This window comes from Nematolebias whitei, chromosome 20 (assembly GCF_014905685.2).
Source record: "Nematolebias whitei isolate Nwh7 chromosome 20, NemWhi1, whole genome shotgun sequence".
NCBI lineage: Eukaryota > Metazoa > Chordata > Actinopteri > Cyprinodontiformes > Rivulidae > Nematolebias > Nematolebias whitei.
Window position 1 is genome coordinate 26,519,772 of NC_056517.1, and position 21,005 is coordinate 26,540,776.

General features: G+C 38.7%; 1 protein-coding gene across 1 annotated transcript in view; it reads left to right on the forward strand.

The window, feature by feature from the left end:
* LOC119426380 (extended synaptotagmin-2-A) overlaps window positions 1-21,005 on the forward strand; it is a 58,740-nt gene that overhangs the window by 18,052 nt on the left and 19,683 nt on the right. The window contains exons 7-11 of the mRNA XM_037693942.1: window positions 7,179-7,234; window positions 13,008-13,128; window positions 16,169-16,345; window positions 16,555-16,637; window positions 16,942-16,990. Of these exons, the coding sequence (XP_037549870.1) occupies window positions 7,179-7,234; window positions 13,008-13,128; window positions 16,169-16,345; window positions 16,555-16,637; window positions 16,942-16,990 (486 nt within the window). The remainder of the gene's footprint in view (window positions 1-7,178; window positions 7,235-13,007; window positions 13,129-16,168; window positions 16,346-16,554; window positions 16,638-16,941; window positions 16,991-21,005) is intronic.

Genomic DNA, 21,005 nt, shown 5'->3' on the forward strand with positions numbered 1-21,005 from the left:
CCGGGTGCTCCGGTTTCCTCCCACAGACCGAAAACATGCATGTTAGGTTGATTGGTAACTCTTAATTGTCCCTAGGTGTGAGTGAGAGAGGGAATGGTTGTTTGTCTAGTTTGTCTCTTTGTGTCCTTGAGATGAACTTGCGACCCGTCTAGGGTGTACCCCACCCCTCGCACAGTGATTGCTGGACATGGGCACCGGCGACCCCTGTGACCCAAAATGGAAGAAGCGGGTAAAAGATGATGGATGGATGGATATATATATATATATATATATATATATATGTATTTTTTTTACAATTACATTTATTACATAACCAATTTTGAATACAGGAGTTGACTTTTATCAGGAAATTTACAGTTTTTTTAAAGTACCCATTAGATTTTGTCAGTCTCCACATTCTCCACGAATGTTCTAGAGTTAAGTATATGACCACGCTTATTTTTTATTTTGTGTAAATTAATGATTCATGCTAAGAAAACGTTTCAGTGGCTGTTTTGTTGGTGTAAAATTCTTTAGAGATTTTTTTTTTACACTTTTATGCTGTGCACTGATGATGCTGATGAAGATGATAACGGTGACTAATAGTCATTGCTTTCTAACTATAAGGAATAAGACCAAACATCTCATCTTGGACCAGAAAGTCAAAGAAGAACTTTGAAACTTCGGTTTTCTTTGTCGGATTACCATGCAATTGGACTTGCTATATCTCATCCAAAACAGAGGCACTGTAAGCGATGTATGAGGAAAAGTTGCATGGTAGGCGAGGAGTCATCTGGGCTAAGCTAGCCACTAGCCCACACAGATCTTCATTACCATCCCTTATTCTGGCCAACATGCACTATAAAAGTCAATAAAATAAACCACATAGAACGCCTAAGATCCGGGCGGCATGATGTGCGGGACTGCTGTGTTTTCATCTTCACAGAATCTTGGTTGAACAACAACAACCCTGGACCCTGCCATCCAGCTATCTGGGTTAATGTGCTGACTGAGCCATTACAGAGGGAGGCAAAACTTGTGGTGGGTAAAACTTACACTTGGTGCCAACATATTGTGAACAAACACTGTCACCACTGGTGGAGTTTATTATCAATAGCCGACCCTTCAACTTACCATGGGAGTTTGCATCAATTTGCCTTGCTACTAATTGCATCTCTCCAACTGCTAACACCAGCTTGAAAAGTGAGGCACTCAGCAAATTAGCAGGCTATCATTGAGCAACAGACAGCACATCCAGATGGATTCTTCATTACTGTAAGAGACTTCAACCATGCAGATTGAACATTTTATTGCCCAAGCTACACTAACGTGAATTTCCCAACCAGAGGAAACAACTTACTGGACTTGGTTTATACATCTTACAAGGCCTCTTCCCCCTCCCAACCCAGCAGTTCTTTCTGACCACATCACAATCCTGCTGAGATGTGCATACAAACCCAGCGTAAAAGCAATCGCACTAAAACAAAATTAGGTACAGGTGTGGCCAGAGTGAGCCTCTGAGGCTCTAAAGGACAGTTTTAACACCACAAACTGGGACATTTTCAAAGAAGCATCCACGGGCCCAACATTTTCCATCCAAAACACGTGGTTTTGGGACATTCGTTTTCACACACATCTTTCATTGTCCATGAGAAACAGAGCTCTTGGGAAACCTCTCCCTCTGCAGTGTACATCACCACATGAGTCCTTTAGTATGTTGGCTTAGTTGTACATATGAATTTTTGAACACATTTCCACATTGACAAACACAGCCACAAACTTCTGACCCATCACACAATACTTGTAGCGTACACCTATGAGAAAATGTTTGGCAGGCCTTGTGTCGAGAAGAGGTGGACAAAGCTGCTCTGAGAACAAAATGACGACATTTTCATCACGCAATTACATCAACGAATGCTGATTTCATTGCTTCTGATGGAGTATGCAGGTCCCTTTAGAGTGACCACACAGGTAAAGAGAAATATACTGAGTCTGCAACTGGATGCTGGAATTTCTGTTTGAGAAAACGTGTGAACGTGCAACCACACCTCCAAAACTACCATGTTAAGCACAGAGGTCCCGCAAGGATGTGTGCTCAGCTCGCTGCTCTTCACCCTCCTGACCCAAGACTATGCTCCAACCTACAGCACCAACCCCCATATCATCAAGTTTGAAGATGATCCAACTGTGCTGGATCTCATCAGGAACACTGATGAAGCTAATTACATGAATAACGCAAGCCAACTGGTCTAGTGGTGTAAAGTTAACAATATTGTTCTGAGTGTGGGGAAAATCAAATAAATTGTGGTTAACTTCAGGACAGCCACATCACTTCTCTCTGACCAATGATGGTGCTGTAGTGGAAAGAGTGAATAGCATCAAATTCTTGGGGACTCACCAACTTTCCTGGACCAGCAACCCCACATCGTTGGCCAAAAAGGCTCAAACCCACCTCTACTTCTTCCGCAAATTGAAGAGAGCAGGAGTTTCAGCCCCCATCATGCATTCATTCTACCAGAATACCATCAAAAACATTCTCAGCAGCTGCATCCCACTGTTATATAGAGACTGCACTGCCTCTTGCTGAAAGACCGTGTAACACTGTGAATCGAGCCAGCAAGGCTCCCCTCTGCCTTCCCTCACAGACATTTTCACTCACATGCAGAGCCATCAGCTTTGCTTGGGACACCTCCCACCCCTCACACATGCTCTTTAGCCCTCTGCCTTCTTGAAAAATGTACTGGAGCCTCTGGGACTGCACCACAACACTGCTGAACAGCTACCAACTATTCAGGATGCTGAACTGTGTCCACCACCTTCCTCCTCTGCCTCCTGCTCCTGGACCATGACAAAAGTCAAAACAGTTTGGAAGACAAATATTACAAGAAATTCATTTTTGTATTCAGACCTATAAACATCTTCTCTTTTAGAGTGTTTATTTTATAGTATATAAATTTTTGAATTGAAATAATCAAACTTCACTAACATGTATTGAACTTTAAGGAGGGAGCAAAGAAAAACTTAAAGTCTAAAATGCCTTAAACGGTGAGTTTAACATGAACAGTCTGGTCACGTTCAAAATGATGTTCTGTCAAAGTTATCAGTAATTAGAATTGTGTCAGTGTTTCTACACTCACACATTTGTGTAGTAAAACAGACGTTCGGTTGAAAAAAGTGGCAACTTATCAAATAGCAAAAGTGAAGCGTTTTAATATTAGCTTATGTGATATGTTGTATCATTCTTCAGGCCACGGAGCATATAAACTTTTAATTGTTCAATTTTTACTTAAAAATACTACGCACAAAAAACAAACAAACACTGAGCCTGACTTTATGATGGAAGTGTAATCAGGCTCAGTGATGGCTCTGGTGGCACAGTTGGTAAAGCTGTTGCCTCTCGGCAAGAAGGTCGTTGGATTGAATACCAGCCGGGGGCCTTTCTAGGTGGAGATGGCATGTTCTCTCTGTGCATGGGTGAGTTTTTACAGGTACTCTGGTTTCCTCCCACTGACCAAAAACATACATTAGGCTAAGTGGTAACTCTAAATTGTCCCTAGGTGTGAGTGAGAGAGTGAATGGTTGTTTGTCTCATTTGTCTCTATATGTGTCCCTGTGATGGACTGGAGACCTATCCAGGGTCCCCCGCCTCTCACACAGTGACTGCTGGATTGGGCACCAGTGAACCCCACAACCTGAAAAAGAAGAAGTGGGCAATGATAATGGATGGATGAAAGTGTAAAATAAAATGCTTTGCAGCACTAAATGTAAACAGTAACAAGTGGCCTGAGATTCAAGCCACTTTCACACCTTATAATTTTATTTTAAAATCAAGGAAGTTTAGTAGCAAGTGTTTTTGAGCCATCAGGATAAGAAAACTATTAATAAATACTACATATTTTATGTGATTTAAACCTTACAACTTACAACATTCACTGTGGCAGAAAAAGTTCTCAAAAGATGCTTTCATTTAGTTTTTTGCTTTTAAGTTCTGACAAAGCTAACCTTTGAGCTGTAGCTGCATATTGAGCCACACTAACATCTAAAAACAGATTTGCACGTGACAAAGGCATTCGAATCACATTTTATATTTATCTTATTAAACTGAAAGAGTAGCAGAAAACATCATTTTGTCCTGATTGTCTTCTGGTGTCCGCTTGTGAAACGGAAAGCACCGAAACTCAGACTCTTTCCCCAGAGTCTTATTTAAGATAGCTTCTAGGATGTCTGAATGTTTCCTAAATGTGCAGATTTAAAAAAAACAAGTTTAAGAATCCCAACAACACTGAGATAAATACAATTTTGAAATCCCCTCACTGGATCAACCCTCTAAAAATGCAATCGTCAGTTTTAGATTTTTTTTTTTTCTGATCAAATTAAGTAAATCACATTCCAACTTATGTATATGAAAATATTTTAACACACCCATGATCCTTACACATCTAAAAGTCTTTTGTTTACACCAGATATACTCCCCTTAATATTCACAGTCCTGCAGTCCTCCTATGTTCCCTGCGGCGCTCGGTGTGTTTGCTGCAGTATAAAAGCAGGTTGGGCTGAGAAGAAGGGTAAAAAAGGCTCATTAAGAAAGCTCAGCTCCTTGAGGCAGAAACAGATCAAAGCCCACTCGGGAAACTGAGTCTGTCTTTATTCGTAGGTTCAGTTTGTACTCCTCACTTGTTTCTGTGATTTCTTTCCAATCATGTCTCCATTTCATGTGTGACCTGATTCAAAGCTCAGGAAATAATAAAGAAAATAACATTGCACTCTGGAAAATGCTCAAAGTCCCTTACCTCATCTTCCTGAAAACTAATGAGACCCTGAACGGCTTCTGTGACTTTAATGAATATTTCAGTAAGCAGGTGTTTTGTATTCATGTCAGTTCAGGGGTCTATGTTTTAAACAAGCTTGTTAAGAATCAAACTGTGGCTACATTTGTATGTAACTTTCATAAAAATAAAAATAAAAAGTGCAGGAAAAAAGCTACTTTTAAACCTTATTTTGTTTTATGTAAGATTATTTAGTATGCATTTCCTAATATAAGATAAGATATAACTTCATTGTGTTAACCGATGTTAGTTTTCCTCCTGAATTATTTTGTTTGTCAAGGTCTGGACCTAAAGCAGAAAATGGCAGAGTCGCAAAAATATTACTGAACACTCAAACGCACCATCCATTCTTGAGCTTGAATATCTAAATCAGACTCTTCAGGACTTTCACAGAGTTGATCTAAAGTCACACTTGACAATGTGCTTTCAGTTATTTCTATTATGAATTTTAATCAATGCTCTTAGCCTGTTATCCTGGTCATTTTGTCAAATATGTTTTAGCTATCTTTCTTTCTAACTTGACTTGCCTATCACGTTTACTGTACGGACAGAAATATTTCCCAATTTGAAAATTGTGGCAAAATAATTATTTGTTTTATCAAAATCAAATGTTTAATTTTAGTTTGCTGTTTGGGAAGTTTCCAGCAATGTCTTATGATGGTTAGCTTTTTGACACGGTTTGCCAAACAGATCAAATTATTCGACTGGAGGTTTCCTAATACAATTTCTCCTTCACTTTAAACCTGTCTGCCATAGGAAACAATACAAGAAAATTAAAACAAAAATTAAAAGGACAAAACTTTTATCACTTTAAAATAGTGGAATGCTGTTTTCATTTTGGATACTGTAAAATGTCATTGTATGGTTTCCATTTTGTGCCTCAATGCATTCCTGTCTTGCACATCTACAGATAAATATCAATTCTTCATGGCTGGATCTTCACTCTGACACATTTAAAAAGACTTTTAAAAGCTCAAACACAGTATATTACTTCATTATAATGTCCAGGATAACTGGAGAGCCCAAGTCAAGTCAAGCCAATTTTATTTATAAAGCATATTTAAAACAGCAGGTGTTACCAAAGTGCATCCCGAGATTTTAACAGACTGCTTAAGATATGTCTGAGGTGAGTCCAGGTTTACAAGATCAGAGGCGGTGGTCGAGCTAGGGCTTAACACATTGACTTCAATCTTCTGATCGTTAAAACTTGAAAATTTTGAAGCCATCCATGTCTTAATGTCATCCAGACATTTTAACAGAGGGTAAATGGAGCAAGCACTAGCTGGTTTCAAGGGCAGGTACATTTGACAATCATCAACATAACAATGGAATGAAAGACAATGTTTCCTCAGGATAGACCCTAGAGGGAGCAAATAGAATGACAACAGAAGGGGTCCAAGAATCAAGCCCTGTGGGATCCCACAGGAAAGAGGGCACAGAATGCACAGCATGAAAGCACAAAAAGGTTACATTCAGTTAACATTAGTGTCTTTAAAATCTTCAAAAAGAGACACTGAATGTACCAGAATTCATTCTTAACTAAGGATGTTCATTTTGTCACTAATAGGGTATTTTAGCTTTTCTTTTTTAATAAATTACACAAATGTGTCAAAGTTGATGAGTGGTGAAGACCCAAAGAACAAAGTCCACGAGCAGAACAAGCGCAAACTGAAAATGGGCCTAATACCAAAAAGGAGAGGTATCTAGTCAGCCAACAGGAAGGACAAAAATATAGTAAACGTGGGTCAGCACGGAGAATGCAGCACAAACAGAAAGAGCTGAGAAACTGAGGGCTATATGAAAAACAGGGGTGGCTGATTAGTGCATGAGTAGCAGGTGTACTGATAAGCAGTGTGGGGAGCTGAAATTAACAAAGCCACACAGAAAGGCCCCAGGCTGGGAGGCACTCTGCCACCTGCTTTTATGCAACAGTGCTAACCACGTGCCACCCGGAACCAAACCGTCCATGATTACACAGATCAGATGACATAAAACATCTTTCTTTGACACTAAATAATTTGTTATGAGGTGAGAGACATAATCCCCAAAGGACTGAAGCTTTTATGTGTGTGCTGTAAGCCTGAAACAATAAGTATTACTGTAGGATTCAGAAAAAGTGTCTTGGAACAAAACAGTAGAAACTAATTCATAACAGTTTGATGTATCAGTTCACTGCCACTCCAGAGGACATCTGTGTCTGTTGTCACTAATCACTCTGGTTTGTAGGTCAGAAATCACAAAACCATGTTATTAATGTAGCTTGGGACCTGAAAGCTGAAAACATTGTTTAGATGTTTGGATCCATTTATGTGTATTACTCGGTTATTTAAGTCTCATTTATGGGCATGTTCCTTTTTTCTTCTTCTTTTTTAGCTTCTAGACATAAACTGGACTGGCCTCACTAATATCCTGGACATTCCTGGGCTCAAGTAAGTCAATTCAAACTTGCTCTTCTTGTTTTTCAAGAAAACCAAAACTCTCAGAAGTGTTAGACGTTTTCAGGGTTTGGTTCCAGGAACTCACACTCATTTATTTTTGTGCATGACTTCAACCACCTAAAATGTTTTTTAAGTCATTTTGAATGTATTTTGTTTTTAGTTGCATTTTATTAATCATGTCTAGCTTTACAGAAGAAAACAAGAAATCTCATTGAGGGTACCTAATTGAATTAAAAACAGGTCAGATCATTTCCTCTTTCCTTTTTGCCATGTCTTTTTTTTCTTGGATTGTTATGGGAGAGTTTAGACTTGCTATCATCCAAACACAATTGCTTCCACCTTGAGTGGTTTCATCTGTTATTTAGAGCCCGAAGAAAGTGACACGTTCATGAATACTGCATGTGACTTTCTGTGGTTACAGTTGCTTGTTACATATCATAGTTACATGGACACATTGACACTCATTCATCTGACTTTTCTTTCTATTGGTCAGTGGGGGTAAAATGAACCCTTTCAGCTTTTGTCCTGTGGGTGTTTTTGGTTTGGATGGTTGAGGGGTGGTGGGGAACTTTTGCAGCAAAATAATCTGCAGTGGCAGAAACCCAGATGGTGCAACAGTAGTTGCAACAATGTTGTTCCTCAGACGTGAAAACAAAAGACAAAATCAGATTTAAAAAAGATTTTAACTGTTCAGTAATGTTTTGATTGATTTGAATAGGGTTACCATAGGGACATGCTCACAACTGCTATTTTAACACGCTGTCGTTTAATTTTTACGTTGTAGAGCAATAACTTGAATAATGTGAACCAAACACAAAAGGCATAACCAGGATAATCTGATCATTTTAACTTTATAAGATATAGTTTTGTAAAATATAATATTGTATGTACTTATTCATACTTCCATCACAGGACTATAAATAATAAAAATCAATCAATCAATCAACTTTATTTATACCCTTAGGTAGATTTGGTTACAGTAAGGTGAGTTAGCTTTCTTGCCAGACAGGAAACTTGACATAGACACACAAAAAGTATAAAAAAATTAATATAACGTGATTAAAAAATGGTTTAAAAAAAAAAGGCCCGGTGCTATGCTATGCTAAGTCGAATTTTGGAAGCTAATAGCAACAGGAACAAAACTGGTTTTATACTGCTTTGTTTTTACATCTGAGAAAGAACTCTATTGTGTCTTTGTGGATTTAGAAAAAGCATATGACAGAGTGCCGTGAGAGGAGGTTTGATATTGCATGAGGAAATCTGGAGTGGCAGAGAAGTATGTTAGACTGGTACAGGACATGTATGAGGACAGCAGGACAGTGGTGAGATGTGCTGTAGGAGTGACAGATAGTCTCAAGATGGAGGTGGGAGTGCATCAAGGATTGGCTCTGAGCACATTCTTGTTTGCTCTGGCGATGAACCGACTAACAGATGAGGTCAGGCAGGAATCACCATGAACTATGATGTTTGCAGATGACATTGTGATCTGTGGTGAGAACAGGGAACAGGTGGAAGAGAACTTGGAGAGGTGGAGGTATGTACTTGAAAGAGGAATGAAAGTCAGCCATAGTAAGACAGAGTACATGTGTGTGAATGAGATGGAGGCCGGTGGAACAGTGAGGCTACAAGGAGCAGAGGTCACAAAGGTGCAGGACTTCAAGTATTTGGGGTTCACTGTCCAGCAAAATGGGGAGTGTGGTAAAGAGGTGAAAAAGAGAGTCCAGGCAGGATGGAGTGGATGGAGAAAAGTTTCAGGAGTGATTTGTGACAAAAGGGTGTCAGCAAAAAGGGTATCAGCAAAGGTCGAAGGAAAAGTTTACAAGACAGTTGTGAGACCAGTTATGTTGTATGGTCTGGAGACAGTGGTATCGATAAAAAGACAGGAGAAAGAACTGGAAGTGGCAGAAATGAAAATGTTGAGGTTCTCCTTAGGAGTGACAAGGATGGATAAGATTAGGAATTAGATCATCAGAGGTACAACACAGGTCGAACAACTGGAAGATAAAGTTAGAAAAGCCAGACTGAGATGGTTTGGACATGTCCAGAGGAGGGACAGTGGGTATATTGGTAGAAAGAATGTTAGAAAGGCAGCTGCCAGGAAAAAGACATAGTGGAGACATATGGATGCAGTTAGAAAGAACATGGATGTAGTTGGAGTGAGGACAGAGGATGCAGAGGACAGAGTGATATAGAGGAGGATGACACTGGGGTGATTCTCAAAGAGAGAAATGCCAAAAGAAGAAGGTTTACATCTGGGAATCAAATATCTGTGTCCTGATGGGAGGAGCCTGAACTTGCAGTGTAGAGGATGACACATCTCTTGGATGGATGGATGGATGGATGGATGGATGTGGATAACCAACCTCTGCACCTGCCTGAAGTACAAGGATTCTGGGCTTAGCTGCATTTCACCCGTCAACTTACTAGAGCATTTGACTATTTGGTTCATGCAGTTCTTGTTTTCAAGAGTTAAAATACCAAACCAGGACACCAAGCAGACAAAGCCGATTAAATAAAAGCTCGATACAATAAAGTCAACAAGGTTTTATCAATGTGGAAGCTAGAAAGTTTCCTGAGGAAAAGCAGGTGCTGGTTAATAAAGGTATTTAACAATTGTTATATCAGCATAGTTAATTTTGCTCTACTGTTTTAAGCTTCAAATTCAACATTTATTATTATTGCTTCAAGTTTAACATATTATTATTATTATTATTATTATTATTTTTGCATCTTGAAATGATGTACAAATAATGAATATGAGCAAGAAAGCTAGTGTATAAAGGAGAACAGTGAGAATGTATATTTTGGATACACTACCTCAGACTTCTGAAACATTTTTCAAAACACTTAATGTGTTTTTATTTAAAAAAAACACTGACTTTGCTTCCGGTCATGCTGGTGGAAATAAAGATAACACCATTGTCATACTTGCTTGTTTTCATAAAAGTCAATCTTTCATATGGCTTTTCTCAGGAATCTGATTTGAAATAAAAACAACAAAGTGCAAATGGTTGACAAACTGTAGGGATTGCCAACATGTACAGACAATGGTTATGAAGTTTTTGCAGTTTTTTTTTTTAACTACTTGAGTCTACACGACAAACAAGCTAAGCATCAATAAAATTCTGTGATTTGTTCCATGCTGTTGCATTAATATGAATTTTTTTTATTCCACTTAATGCAAAGTATTCTTTCAAAACTGCAAGAATGACCCTAAAAAACCCATGAAATTGGCTTGAAATTTGGTGCTAGATTAAAGCAGCTATTGAGTAGCTCATTGCATTTTTTCAGTAGTAATCCATTTGAACCTTTATGTCTAAGCTTAAATCCTTGCTGCACAGCTATTGAAGAAGACATTAAACGTCCTCCTGTGGGGTTGTGAATATTCGTAGAAACCTAATGCGGAAGCAATGAATTCTGCTAACTTGGTGGGTTTTTTTTTAACTACAAAAGTGAAAACATTTGCCTCCTAATTGTGCTGGAGGACACATTTGGGGGACACTAATGCCAATAGGATTCATCTTGTGTCTGTGTGTGTATGTGTAGAATGAGTGCTCACACACTTATAGATTTTATGGCAATGTTAGTGTTGCAGAGAAAGCCAGATGGATGGCTGACTCAGTAGCATGATAAAACACTCACTACCGTATAGCATACTGTAAATTATTGGGCAAGTGTATATCTACAGTCAGCAGAGGTATACTAACATAAATAAACATGCACACACACCTAATAGGACATGTGGGTCTTGTGGTGTTCTAGTCAGGGGAGCAGCAAGAAATTGCCCCTAAATCACAGGAATGCAGCAGAAATCTCTCCAGCTTTAGAGGGAATTCAGCTCTGCAACAAGGTTGAATTACTTTTTTTTTTTTTACAAGAGGAAAGCCTGACAACCTGATGCAGACTGATCAAAGCAATGTTTCATCCTGGAAAACAACAAAAAAAACCCCAACGTGATTTAATTCTTTTTTTAGTCTTCTGATGAGTTATTCTAGGACAGCCCAAGAAATCCCAGGGATTTCTGTGACCTATAACAAGTGCATGACTTTATTAAATATCAAAGATACAGCAACAGTCATAAATCCCTTGCTTTTTTTTTACTGATTCAAAAACACTTCTGGCTATATATGGAAATCCGCATAAAAGTCCAGTGAAGTGTTTTTTCTTGAGGAGTCACTTTGCACAGATACAGTCAGCTCACATTTTCTGCAAATGCAGGAAGCTCTTACAGGAACTTTACCTTCTGGACACTTTCTTGAAATGAGTTATTATTGATTTTTGACTCAAGGTCAAGATGTCTTTATTGTCATTCACATCACATGTGGTACATGTGGTGGGATGAAACTATGTACACAGTGTCCCAGTTACATCCAACAAAAATACAAAGTGTAAAGAAAAACAGTAACAAGATCTAAGATATGAACTAAGAAATGTGCTAAACTAAGAATATACTAAGCACAGATAGTACTAAAACAATGTGCCAAACAACAGCAGCACGTAGTGGGGGATCCGATTCACTTTTAAGATGTTTGTATTGATGTTGCATACTGCTATTGGTAAACTCGTGTCTGTCTCTGGAAGCATGCTGACAAACTGTTTTTTGTGCTTAGCTTGCATTTTTACTGGCTGGTGTTGATGCTGAAATGTCCTTGGGGCGACTATGGTTGAGTGATTAGAGAAGTCGTCCTCCAGTGCAAGTGCTGGTGGTTCAATTCCACCAACAGTCACATGCCGAAGTGTCCCTGGGCAAGACACTGAACCCTTCATTGCCTCCAATGTGCGTCCCATTGGTGTATGAATGTGATAAAGCACTGATTATTCATTGTATAGATATAATAGAGTGCTGTATGAATGGGTAAATGAGGGCACAGATTGTAGTGTAAAGCGCTTTGAATGTCTTGATTAGATAGAAAGGTGCTATATACAGTAAGTACAGTCCATTTACCATTACCCTTACTTATACTTCGGTTTTAAAAACTTCAGTTTTAGTTGGATTTTTATGGCTCAAGTAGACAAGAAGTTATCCTGATTTTAATTCATCCAATTCATAACATAAATTCTAAGCTTATTTCTAAGCTTCTGTAAAATGTTATATTGGTGGATGAGTGAAACTCAAAGGCGTATCTAGTTGTGTCTACAAGTGCCGGTACATTTTTATCTGCTGCTTTGTCTCCTGATTTGGATGTATCTCTCATGAAAAGTGCTTCCTGCAGTCCACTTTGAAATTGTTCTGTTTGGATTTATGTCTAGGATCCACTGTAGAAGTTATTTCAGGATCTGTACAAATATCAATCTATAACATTGGATAGAAGAGATGTATTGTGTTAAATGGATGCTTGTTCCATCTTAAAACTCATCTATCTTTGGCTAATACAGCATGGTGAACATTCATCCTAATTACATTGTATCCAGTGGGGAGAATACGTTTCCAGTTTTGCTGCAGCAGCTAAGTTAATAAAGGAATGCCATTCTTTCCCTTCGCTGTCAGTGTGTTCATACAGTATTGAAGGATCAGTGGATCAGATGGGTATTAAAAGGTTTTCTGGCCAGCAGCATCAGCATGCTTGAACTGACTCCAATTTCCTTTGACATCACATTCAAAATGGAGAAAAAAATAAATCAAAAAGGAGATTAAAGTGGAATATTTAAAATGCAATCCAAGGACATATGTACTGTCTTTTAAATAATTACTTGCTTGCTGTTTATTCTAAATTGTTTGCTTGTTTTTTTGTCCCCTTCTAAACCCATTCTCCTTTTCTTACAGCGGCTTCTCCAACAGTCTGATCCAAGATGTCATCTACAGTTATTTAGTTTTACCCAACCGAGTCACTATCCCACTGGTCGGAGAGGAGAAACTGGCCAAGCTACGCTTCCCAATGCCCAAGGTAAAAGATAGTTTTAATAGTGATCAAATTGCCCGCAGGCTTCAACAACATGCCAACATTTTTTTGTTTTGTTGCATTAATCAAGATTAAAAAAAAACACACAACAAATGTGGTGTTTCTCAGTCAGTCAGAGAGTCAGAGTTTCTTTATTGTCATTCGCACCTCATGTGGTACATGTGGTGGAGCGAAATTATGTACACGGGGTCCCAGTTACATCCAACAATAAAATGTACAAGAAAAACAGTAATAACATCTAAGATATGAACTAAGAATAACATCAACCAAATATACACCAAGCACTCATAACATTAAACATTGAACATCAGCACAAACATGAACATGAGTCTGTGAGCAGATGTGCACGCATGAACACATCAACATTGAAACATTGAAACAGATCAGCAGCAACATGAAACAGATCAGCAGCAACATGATGTGATTTTTTCACAGTGATTATTCTAGTTAGAGATTCATGAGTCTAACAGCCTCAGGGTAGAAGCTGTTCCTCAGTCTAGTGGTTCTACACTTAATGCTCCTTAACCTCCTTCCTGAGGGTAGTGGGGCAAAAAGTGTGTGTGCTGGGTGAGTGGGGTCTTTCATGATGCAAGTGGCCCTCTTCCTGCATCTGCAGGTGTAGATGTCTGTGATGGTGGGGAGACTGACTCCAACAAAGCTTTTCTTTCTGCAGCTGTGCAGAAAAAAAAATTGGAAAAGAAAAAAAATTGATTATATAACAATCAATCTAACCGATTGGCTTTTTAAAAGTAGACTTCTTTCTGTGAGGGAATTCATGGTACGTACAAAACTTTTTATGGAGTTACATCTCATGATATGTTGTAAAATGTGTGTTTTTCTAATGCCTCTAAAATAAAATAAAATAGCTGTTAACATTTTGAATGCAATTCTCAGCATTGACAGAGAATAATAGAAACTCTACAAAACATAAAGTCAAGGCTATGTCACTAGAACCTGTGTCCATGGCAACAAGACAAAAGGTTGAGTTCTGTCAAGCTGTTCTCTTGTTGATTCTGTGGCAGATATTTAATGCTTTTGCATTTTATAGTAACTAAATTGGTCTTCCATGTGACATCAAATAATTATTAAAGTGATTAGTTGACTAAAGAAGAAAAAAACTGTCCCGTTCAAATGGACACTTTACATATCAGCAGTTATTTAAAAAGGTAGACATGCTGGCTGAAAATTAAATTATATTTAATGTAATTAAATATAAATATGTGTGCTATAAAGTGTTTAATTTCATAAAAATAAACTTCACAACTATATTTATTCATAATATCCAAATATATTGTGATATTCAGAACAGTATTATATATCGACACTGACAGTATTTTCTTTTCCAGCAGCTGTTTTTAGATGCTCTGGATTCTAGACAACATTTTTTAAAGATAGATTGTGTAATGAATAGCACTCGTACTTTTATGACACTCGACATGACATGAAGCAAAGCTAATAGCGACACAAAAGACTTGTTAAAAGCTGTTTTTATCTAATGGAGAAACTTTGTCTCGCTTACTCAAAAGGAACCACACTCGACGGCGGAAGATTTTAACCAGGATTTTACTTGCAAGGACTCATACAAGACAAATTACATATATAGATAAATAATGCATGGAGCATGTCACAGAATGAAGGTCGAATAGATTTTGTTGCAGACTTTTATACAGCAGCAGAGTCCAGCAGACGCTCCCTCATAGCCAGACACAGTCAGCTGCATAGACATGATCCATGACTGTCGGCGAGTCGGACTCTAGATGGAGATAAGAGAATGTTTTGGGCATGTTCTCATGGCGACAATGCCAGTGAGGCATTGCGAGTCAGTGAGCCGGCCTTCAGGCCGAACGAGCATATTTTGTGCATGTATTACAGAAACGAGGCAAAGATGTTCTCAGATATGTCAGCCATAACATAATAAAGATATTCATACCAAAAAAAATTTCTAACACTATCCTAAAAATGTCAAACCTAATACATTTACAGGAAATTGAGCAAACTCTTTGGAAAATACTTTTTGATTTTCACTTTTTCATGACTTATATGGCACAGTATCTTATCTAATAAAATTCATGAATGTTGTTATTTGCTTTAACTGTTTTAATTATTTCCATCCATCTAATAGCAGATTTCTTGCATTGCATATTTTAACATTTTATGACTTGGTAGAGCTCAGGACAGCACTGATTATGTACAAAGCCTATAATAAACTCCTTCCAAGGCGTATACAAAAGTGGTTCCAAATTGAAGAGAAAAACTATGATTTAAGAGAGAAGGATTTATTAAAAATAAAAAAAACTAAGGTTAGGACAAATATTTAAAACAATTGTACTTCAGTTAGAGGGATTCAGGTGTGGAATAGTTGCTGTAAGGAGTTTCAACTGTCTTTTTCACTCTTTAAATAAATAAAAAAATGTATAAAAATCATTGACTAAACAAATATAATAAGGTTTGATTGTTTTTGATTATTTTTTCCTCTTTTTTTCCCCCTTTGTTTGTGTTTTGGTTTTTATGAGTGTGTCTATCAATTTAGCTGTAATTCCTTGATATGTTTTAGACAATTATATAAGAAAAATTATGCTGCTTTGATTTTGATGTATAACAAAGTGAAGGCATAATAAGCTTGTGCGTCTACATACACTTTTTTCGTTCTACACTATGTGTTTTTGAGTTCTCAATTTTTTTTATTTTTTTTTTATGAAACTGGTTTGGTTCAGAATTTGTATGTAAATTTAGGGACAAGCCATTCCATTCCTACTCCCTTTTTGAAGATTTTGTTTAGTTTCCAGAATATTTTGGTGGAAATATTTACGTGTTTTATTTGTTTATGGTTTTGTTGAAATGTTTAACTGTTCAAAATGCAATAAAGAATTATTATTATTATTTATCCGATGACGTTTGAGTTGGATCACAGGGTAAAACGTCCCTTTTCTGTCCTCATTTTGTGCACCTGCCTTTAATAGCTTCCAGTGCATCTACGACACTAACTGCTCACAAGTAATTTGCTCTGACGTGTGCGTTTTCTAAGGGAGTCCTAAGGATTCACTTCCTGGAGGCCCAGGATCTGGAAGGGAAGGATCACTTTCTGGGAGGGCTGATCAAGGGCAAGTCCGACCCTTACGGTGTCCTGCAGATCGGCAACCAGCTGTTCCACAGCAAAACAATTAAAGAGAGTCTCCATCCCAAGTGGAACGAAGTTTATGAGGTGATACATATAGGATGTCTCTCAAACAAGAGAAATGAACAATTAGTGTATTTTTTTCTTAAGGAGATATAAGCTTTTGAAGTATTTTATTTTATTAATTCATCTGCTCATAGTTTACTAAGTACCAAGTTCTAATTTTCACCAAGTTTTAATCACTTTCTGTCAATGGTCGGATTAAATAAGCTCCAGCCTGTTCTTCTGTTCCTCAGGCTCTGCTATACGAACCCTCCGGTCAACACCTCGAGATTGAGCTGTTTGATGAGGATCCGGATAAGGATGATTTCCTTGGAAGGTAAGTCTTATTTCCTGCTTTACTGTTATCTTATCACACTTAAAAAAACAAAACCAACATGACTTGTTGACACTCAGTTGTGCTGTTGATTGATAAGATACAGTTTCTTGCAATGCAGTTTTGACTTAGTATTCTTTGCAGAGCCATTATCCCACACTTGCTTTCTCAAGGGCAAATTCAATGGATTTCTGTGCAAAGCTGCAGATCGATATCTGGATCCCGCTGTTTTGATTAATTGGCCTAATTTTCTGTTTACTGTTTGTCAAGTGAATTTCCCTGATTACTGTACTATTGTTTCTTGCAGCCTCATGATTGATTTGACTGAGCTACACAAAGAGCAGAAGGTTGATGAGGTAACACATCCTCTGATATACAGTTTATCTATACAATAGATATTTTTAAGCCAAAGTTTAATGGTTTAGGAAATGTTTCATGTGATGTGTGTGCAGTGTATTTTCATAGTTGTTAGAGAATTTTTGGTCAAAGGTTATGGATGTTTGTATTACTATGGCTGAGAATCTTAACTCTGCCCATGAATCATATGTTTGGATGAGCAGAGAGAGCTGAATGAGTGAGGCTGCAGCATGCAGCGGTCAGCCAAGGACACCTCCAAGTTCTGTGAATTTGGCTGAACTGATAAGGGTATAAAAGCAAGCTAAGAGGGTGGCTCGGTGCAAATTCTCGTGACTGGTCTTCATGTGTGTACTTTATGTATATTTATGTAACCTGTCCTGAAAATCTGAACTTGGAAGTAAAATGCCAGTTAAAAGTCTTCTCCTGCCACAGAGTGTGGTTCTTTAAGAGTAAGATAAGCAAGAATATTTTTCTCCAACATTTTGGTCCTTCCAATGCCGGCCCCAACATCTGACCTCAGAACACCAGGCTTGGACAGAGGAGGATTGCACTCTTGAACTGAAAGCTCTCCGGCTAAATTACTGATTTGAGGACAGGTCTGCTGGTGGGTTGAGGGAGGTGATGGATGTCTGACTAGAGATGAGCCACGACTTCTGGGTGAGAAGATTGTGTTTTATTATTTTTGGGAGATCTGGGATCTCAGTATTTTTTCTGGGAGATCTGGGACCTCAAAAGAAGAAGTCATGTGGGGACTTACCAATATTGATATTGTGTTAAAAGGAACAGTCTGGGATTGGTAGGAAGTTCGGGGAACTTACAGTGATCCCAGTTCAGCGTCAAGAAATGACCTTGGTTGATGAGATCTGTGAACGTAGCAGGGGCGAATCTAGAATCTGATCTTTAGGGGTGCTTAGCCCCCAGTGCTGACAGTGGCTCTTGGCTTGAACAATGTAGTGGAAGAAGCATTTGTAATGTGTGGGGGAGGGGGCTGCACTGGTCAGGGTGGGGTCTAGGGATCCTCCCCCTGAACATTTTGAATAAAGTAGATGCCATTTCCTGCATTCTGACATATTTTAATGGGTTGTTAAACATCTAGTTTTACCTACATAAGTAAACACTTGATTCAATAACTATTTTAGAGTTATTGATATAACAAGAAGTAGCCTGACCAACAGCTCTCCTTGTGTGACTAGAGCATGCTCGGCTTTTCTCACATATCTTAACATCCCCACAACCATAACCTTAACCCTAACCCCCTAACCAGGGGGGTGGCATCTCCTGCAGGTAAAGGGCATTTCATTTCGGGAAAAATTGAGGTTGCTGATTGGTCAGTTGCTGATGAGCATACTGGATTGATTGACAGGTGGTGTTGAGGATCCGACTCAAGATTTTACTGGCTTGATCAAGTGTCATCATTTATTCAATTTTTATTCCAAATTTATTCAATATTTTCGTGAATCTAAGGTTTGAGAACTGAGTTTCCTTACAAAATCCCAATGATGATTTCTTAATTTTTCAGGGGTACTAAGTTAAAAATTTAGGGGTGTTCGAACACCTCCAAAAAGAGGCTAAAATCGCCACTGGAAAGTAGGACATAGTCTGTGTGAGGAGACTACAGGAATTAATACCTCTGTCTAGATGTTAAATAAGAAAAAATAAGGGGATCCGCAGAGGAGTGAATGTGTTATGTTGTCTGTTTGATATGAGTTTCAGTGGTGTCTTGGTGTGTAACTGACTGTCACTGCTTGGATTTGTTAAAACTTGGAAATTTTGTAAAATACTCGAATTACTGAAAAAACATACAAACAAACAAACGAAAAAGGGACAGGTCAGACAGAATGTATAACAGATGAAACATACAGATTGAGGTGCAAAAGCTTATTTCGTTATGACTTTAAGGAAAAAGATAAAGACCTTTACTCTAAAAAGCTTTAAGTGAACTATTTTTTTTAGCCTTAGTTAAATTAGTTAACAACTTTAATGCTCCCGTTTGAACTTGTTATAGTCTATGTTTAAATATCCTTTATTATAGGGGTTAAAAAATCCGAACTCTACAAATCCTGAACATTTTTTTATACTTAGGGTATATATGTTTACAATACTGACTTTATTTTCTTTACATGAATCTTGAAACAGCAAAGAGACATTTAGAAATAGATGTAATAATCAAGAGGTGATGAAACAACCTGGTCTGGTTGGAAGTAAGTTGTTATGTGAGTCTAAATGGAAGTTAAGAAGCTTCATCAGGGGTAACAGGTGGGAAAACGCCTTCAAAGGTGTTTTTATACTTATCCCACAACACTTCCAAAAAGTTTATTGGCTACATCTGGCTCCTTTCCTTTTAACTTCCACTGACATCAAGTATCCCAGGCTTTAAGCTTCATTCATACAAAGCAAGACATTGAGAACTCTCCAAAAAAGTTAAATCTGGTCCTCTGGGCATCCCAAAAAAAAACAAAACAAAGCAAAAAAATCTAGAAACGTTTCGTCTCTCATCCAAGAGACTTCCTCAGTCTGAGGTGCTGTTTTCAGCTCAGTCTCTTAAATAGCACCTTCTCAGAGTGGATCAACCAGTTTGCTGCTGACAACCAAAACCAGCTGATCACATGCTCAAGAAGGACCATCAGCCTAACAATGGATCATTAGCACACTGATGGCTGTTTACTACTCACAGAGGGCTGAGTGATACTAGCAATCACAGCATTGTAAGAGGGGGACAGTTGAACCCGGAGGCCTCCACCCCTGTTTAATGATGGACGGTTTCTTTTCACAAAGATGGCCTCCTTTACTCCTCTCTCAAACCATCGTTCCTCTCTGTCCAGGATGTGAACATCTTAATCCTTGAAAGAGTGACCGCTGGCCTGGAGATGAGTGCAGACCGCAGAGTCCTGGCCTGATGATGTTGATCTTCTGTGCTGGGCCATCCTTTTGGCCAGTGGCTGTTTTGTTTCCCCGATGTAAGACTGATCACAGCCCTCCTGACACTGAACAGCATACACAACATTACTCTGTTTGTGCCGGGGGACTGGATCTTTGGGATGAACCAGTCTTTGCCGTAATGTATTTTGGGGTTTAAAAGCCACTGGGACGTTATGTTTAGAAAATAAACGTCTCAGTTTCTCTGATACCCTCTCAACATACGGAATGACCACTGGTCTGGGTCTGGGTTCCTCCTTTTCACCTGATGGCTGACTGGAGTCCTGTTTGGGTTTTTTCTCTGCTTTCAGGAAGGCCCAGTTAGGATATCCACATTGCTCTAGAGCCTGTCTTGTGTGGGATTTCTCCTTCTGCCTGGCTCCTGAGCTAGTGGGGACGCTGTCTGCTCTGTGATACAGAGTCCTGATGACTCATAACTTGTGCTCCAAAGGGTGATGGGAGTCAAACTGCAAATACTGGTCTGTGTGGGTGGGTTTGAGGTACACCTCAGTTTGCAAATGTCCTCTATCAGAGACTGAGACCTCACAGTCCAAGAAAGCCAACTTGCCATTTTTTACATCTTCTCGTGTGAACTTGATGTATTTATCCACAGAGGTGATGTGGTCAGTAAAATGTTGGACTTCCTGAGATTTAATTTTAACCCAGGTGTCGTCAACATACCTGAACCAATGACTTGGTGGTGTCCCTGAACAGGACGTCAAGGCTCTCTTTTCCACCTCCTCCATGTACAGGTTGGCAACAATAGGAGAAACTGGAGACCCCATAGCACACCCATGTTTCTGCCTATAATATTGCTCGCCATATGTGAAGTAGGTTGACTGCAGGCACAGTTTCAAGAGTTGACACAGTTGTTCTGTGGAAAGCGTGGTCCTGCTGCTCAGAGTGGTGTCTGATTTTAATTTTAAACTGACAACCTCTACTGCATCATCAACAGGAATGCACGTAAAGAGTGATGTGACATCAAAAGAGACCATTGTTTCATCAGTCTCCATGATGACATCCCTCACCTTATCCACAAAGTCCATGGTGTTCTGTATGTGGTGTTCTGAGCTGCCAACTAAAGGGATGAGTACAGAC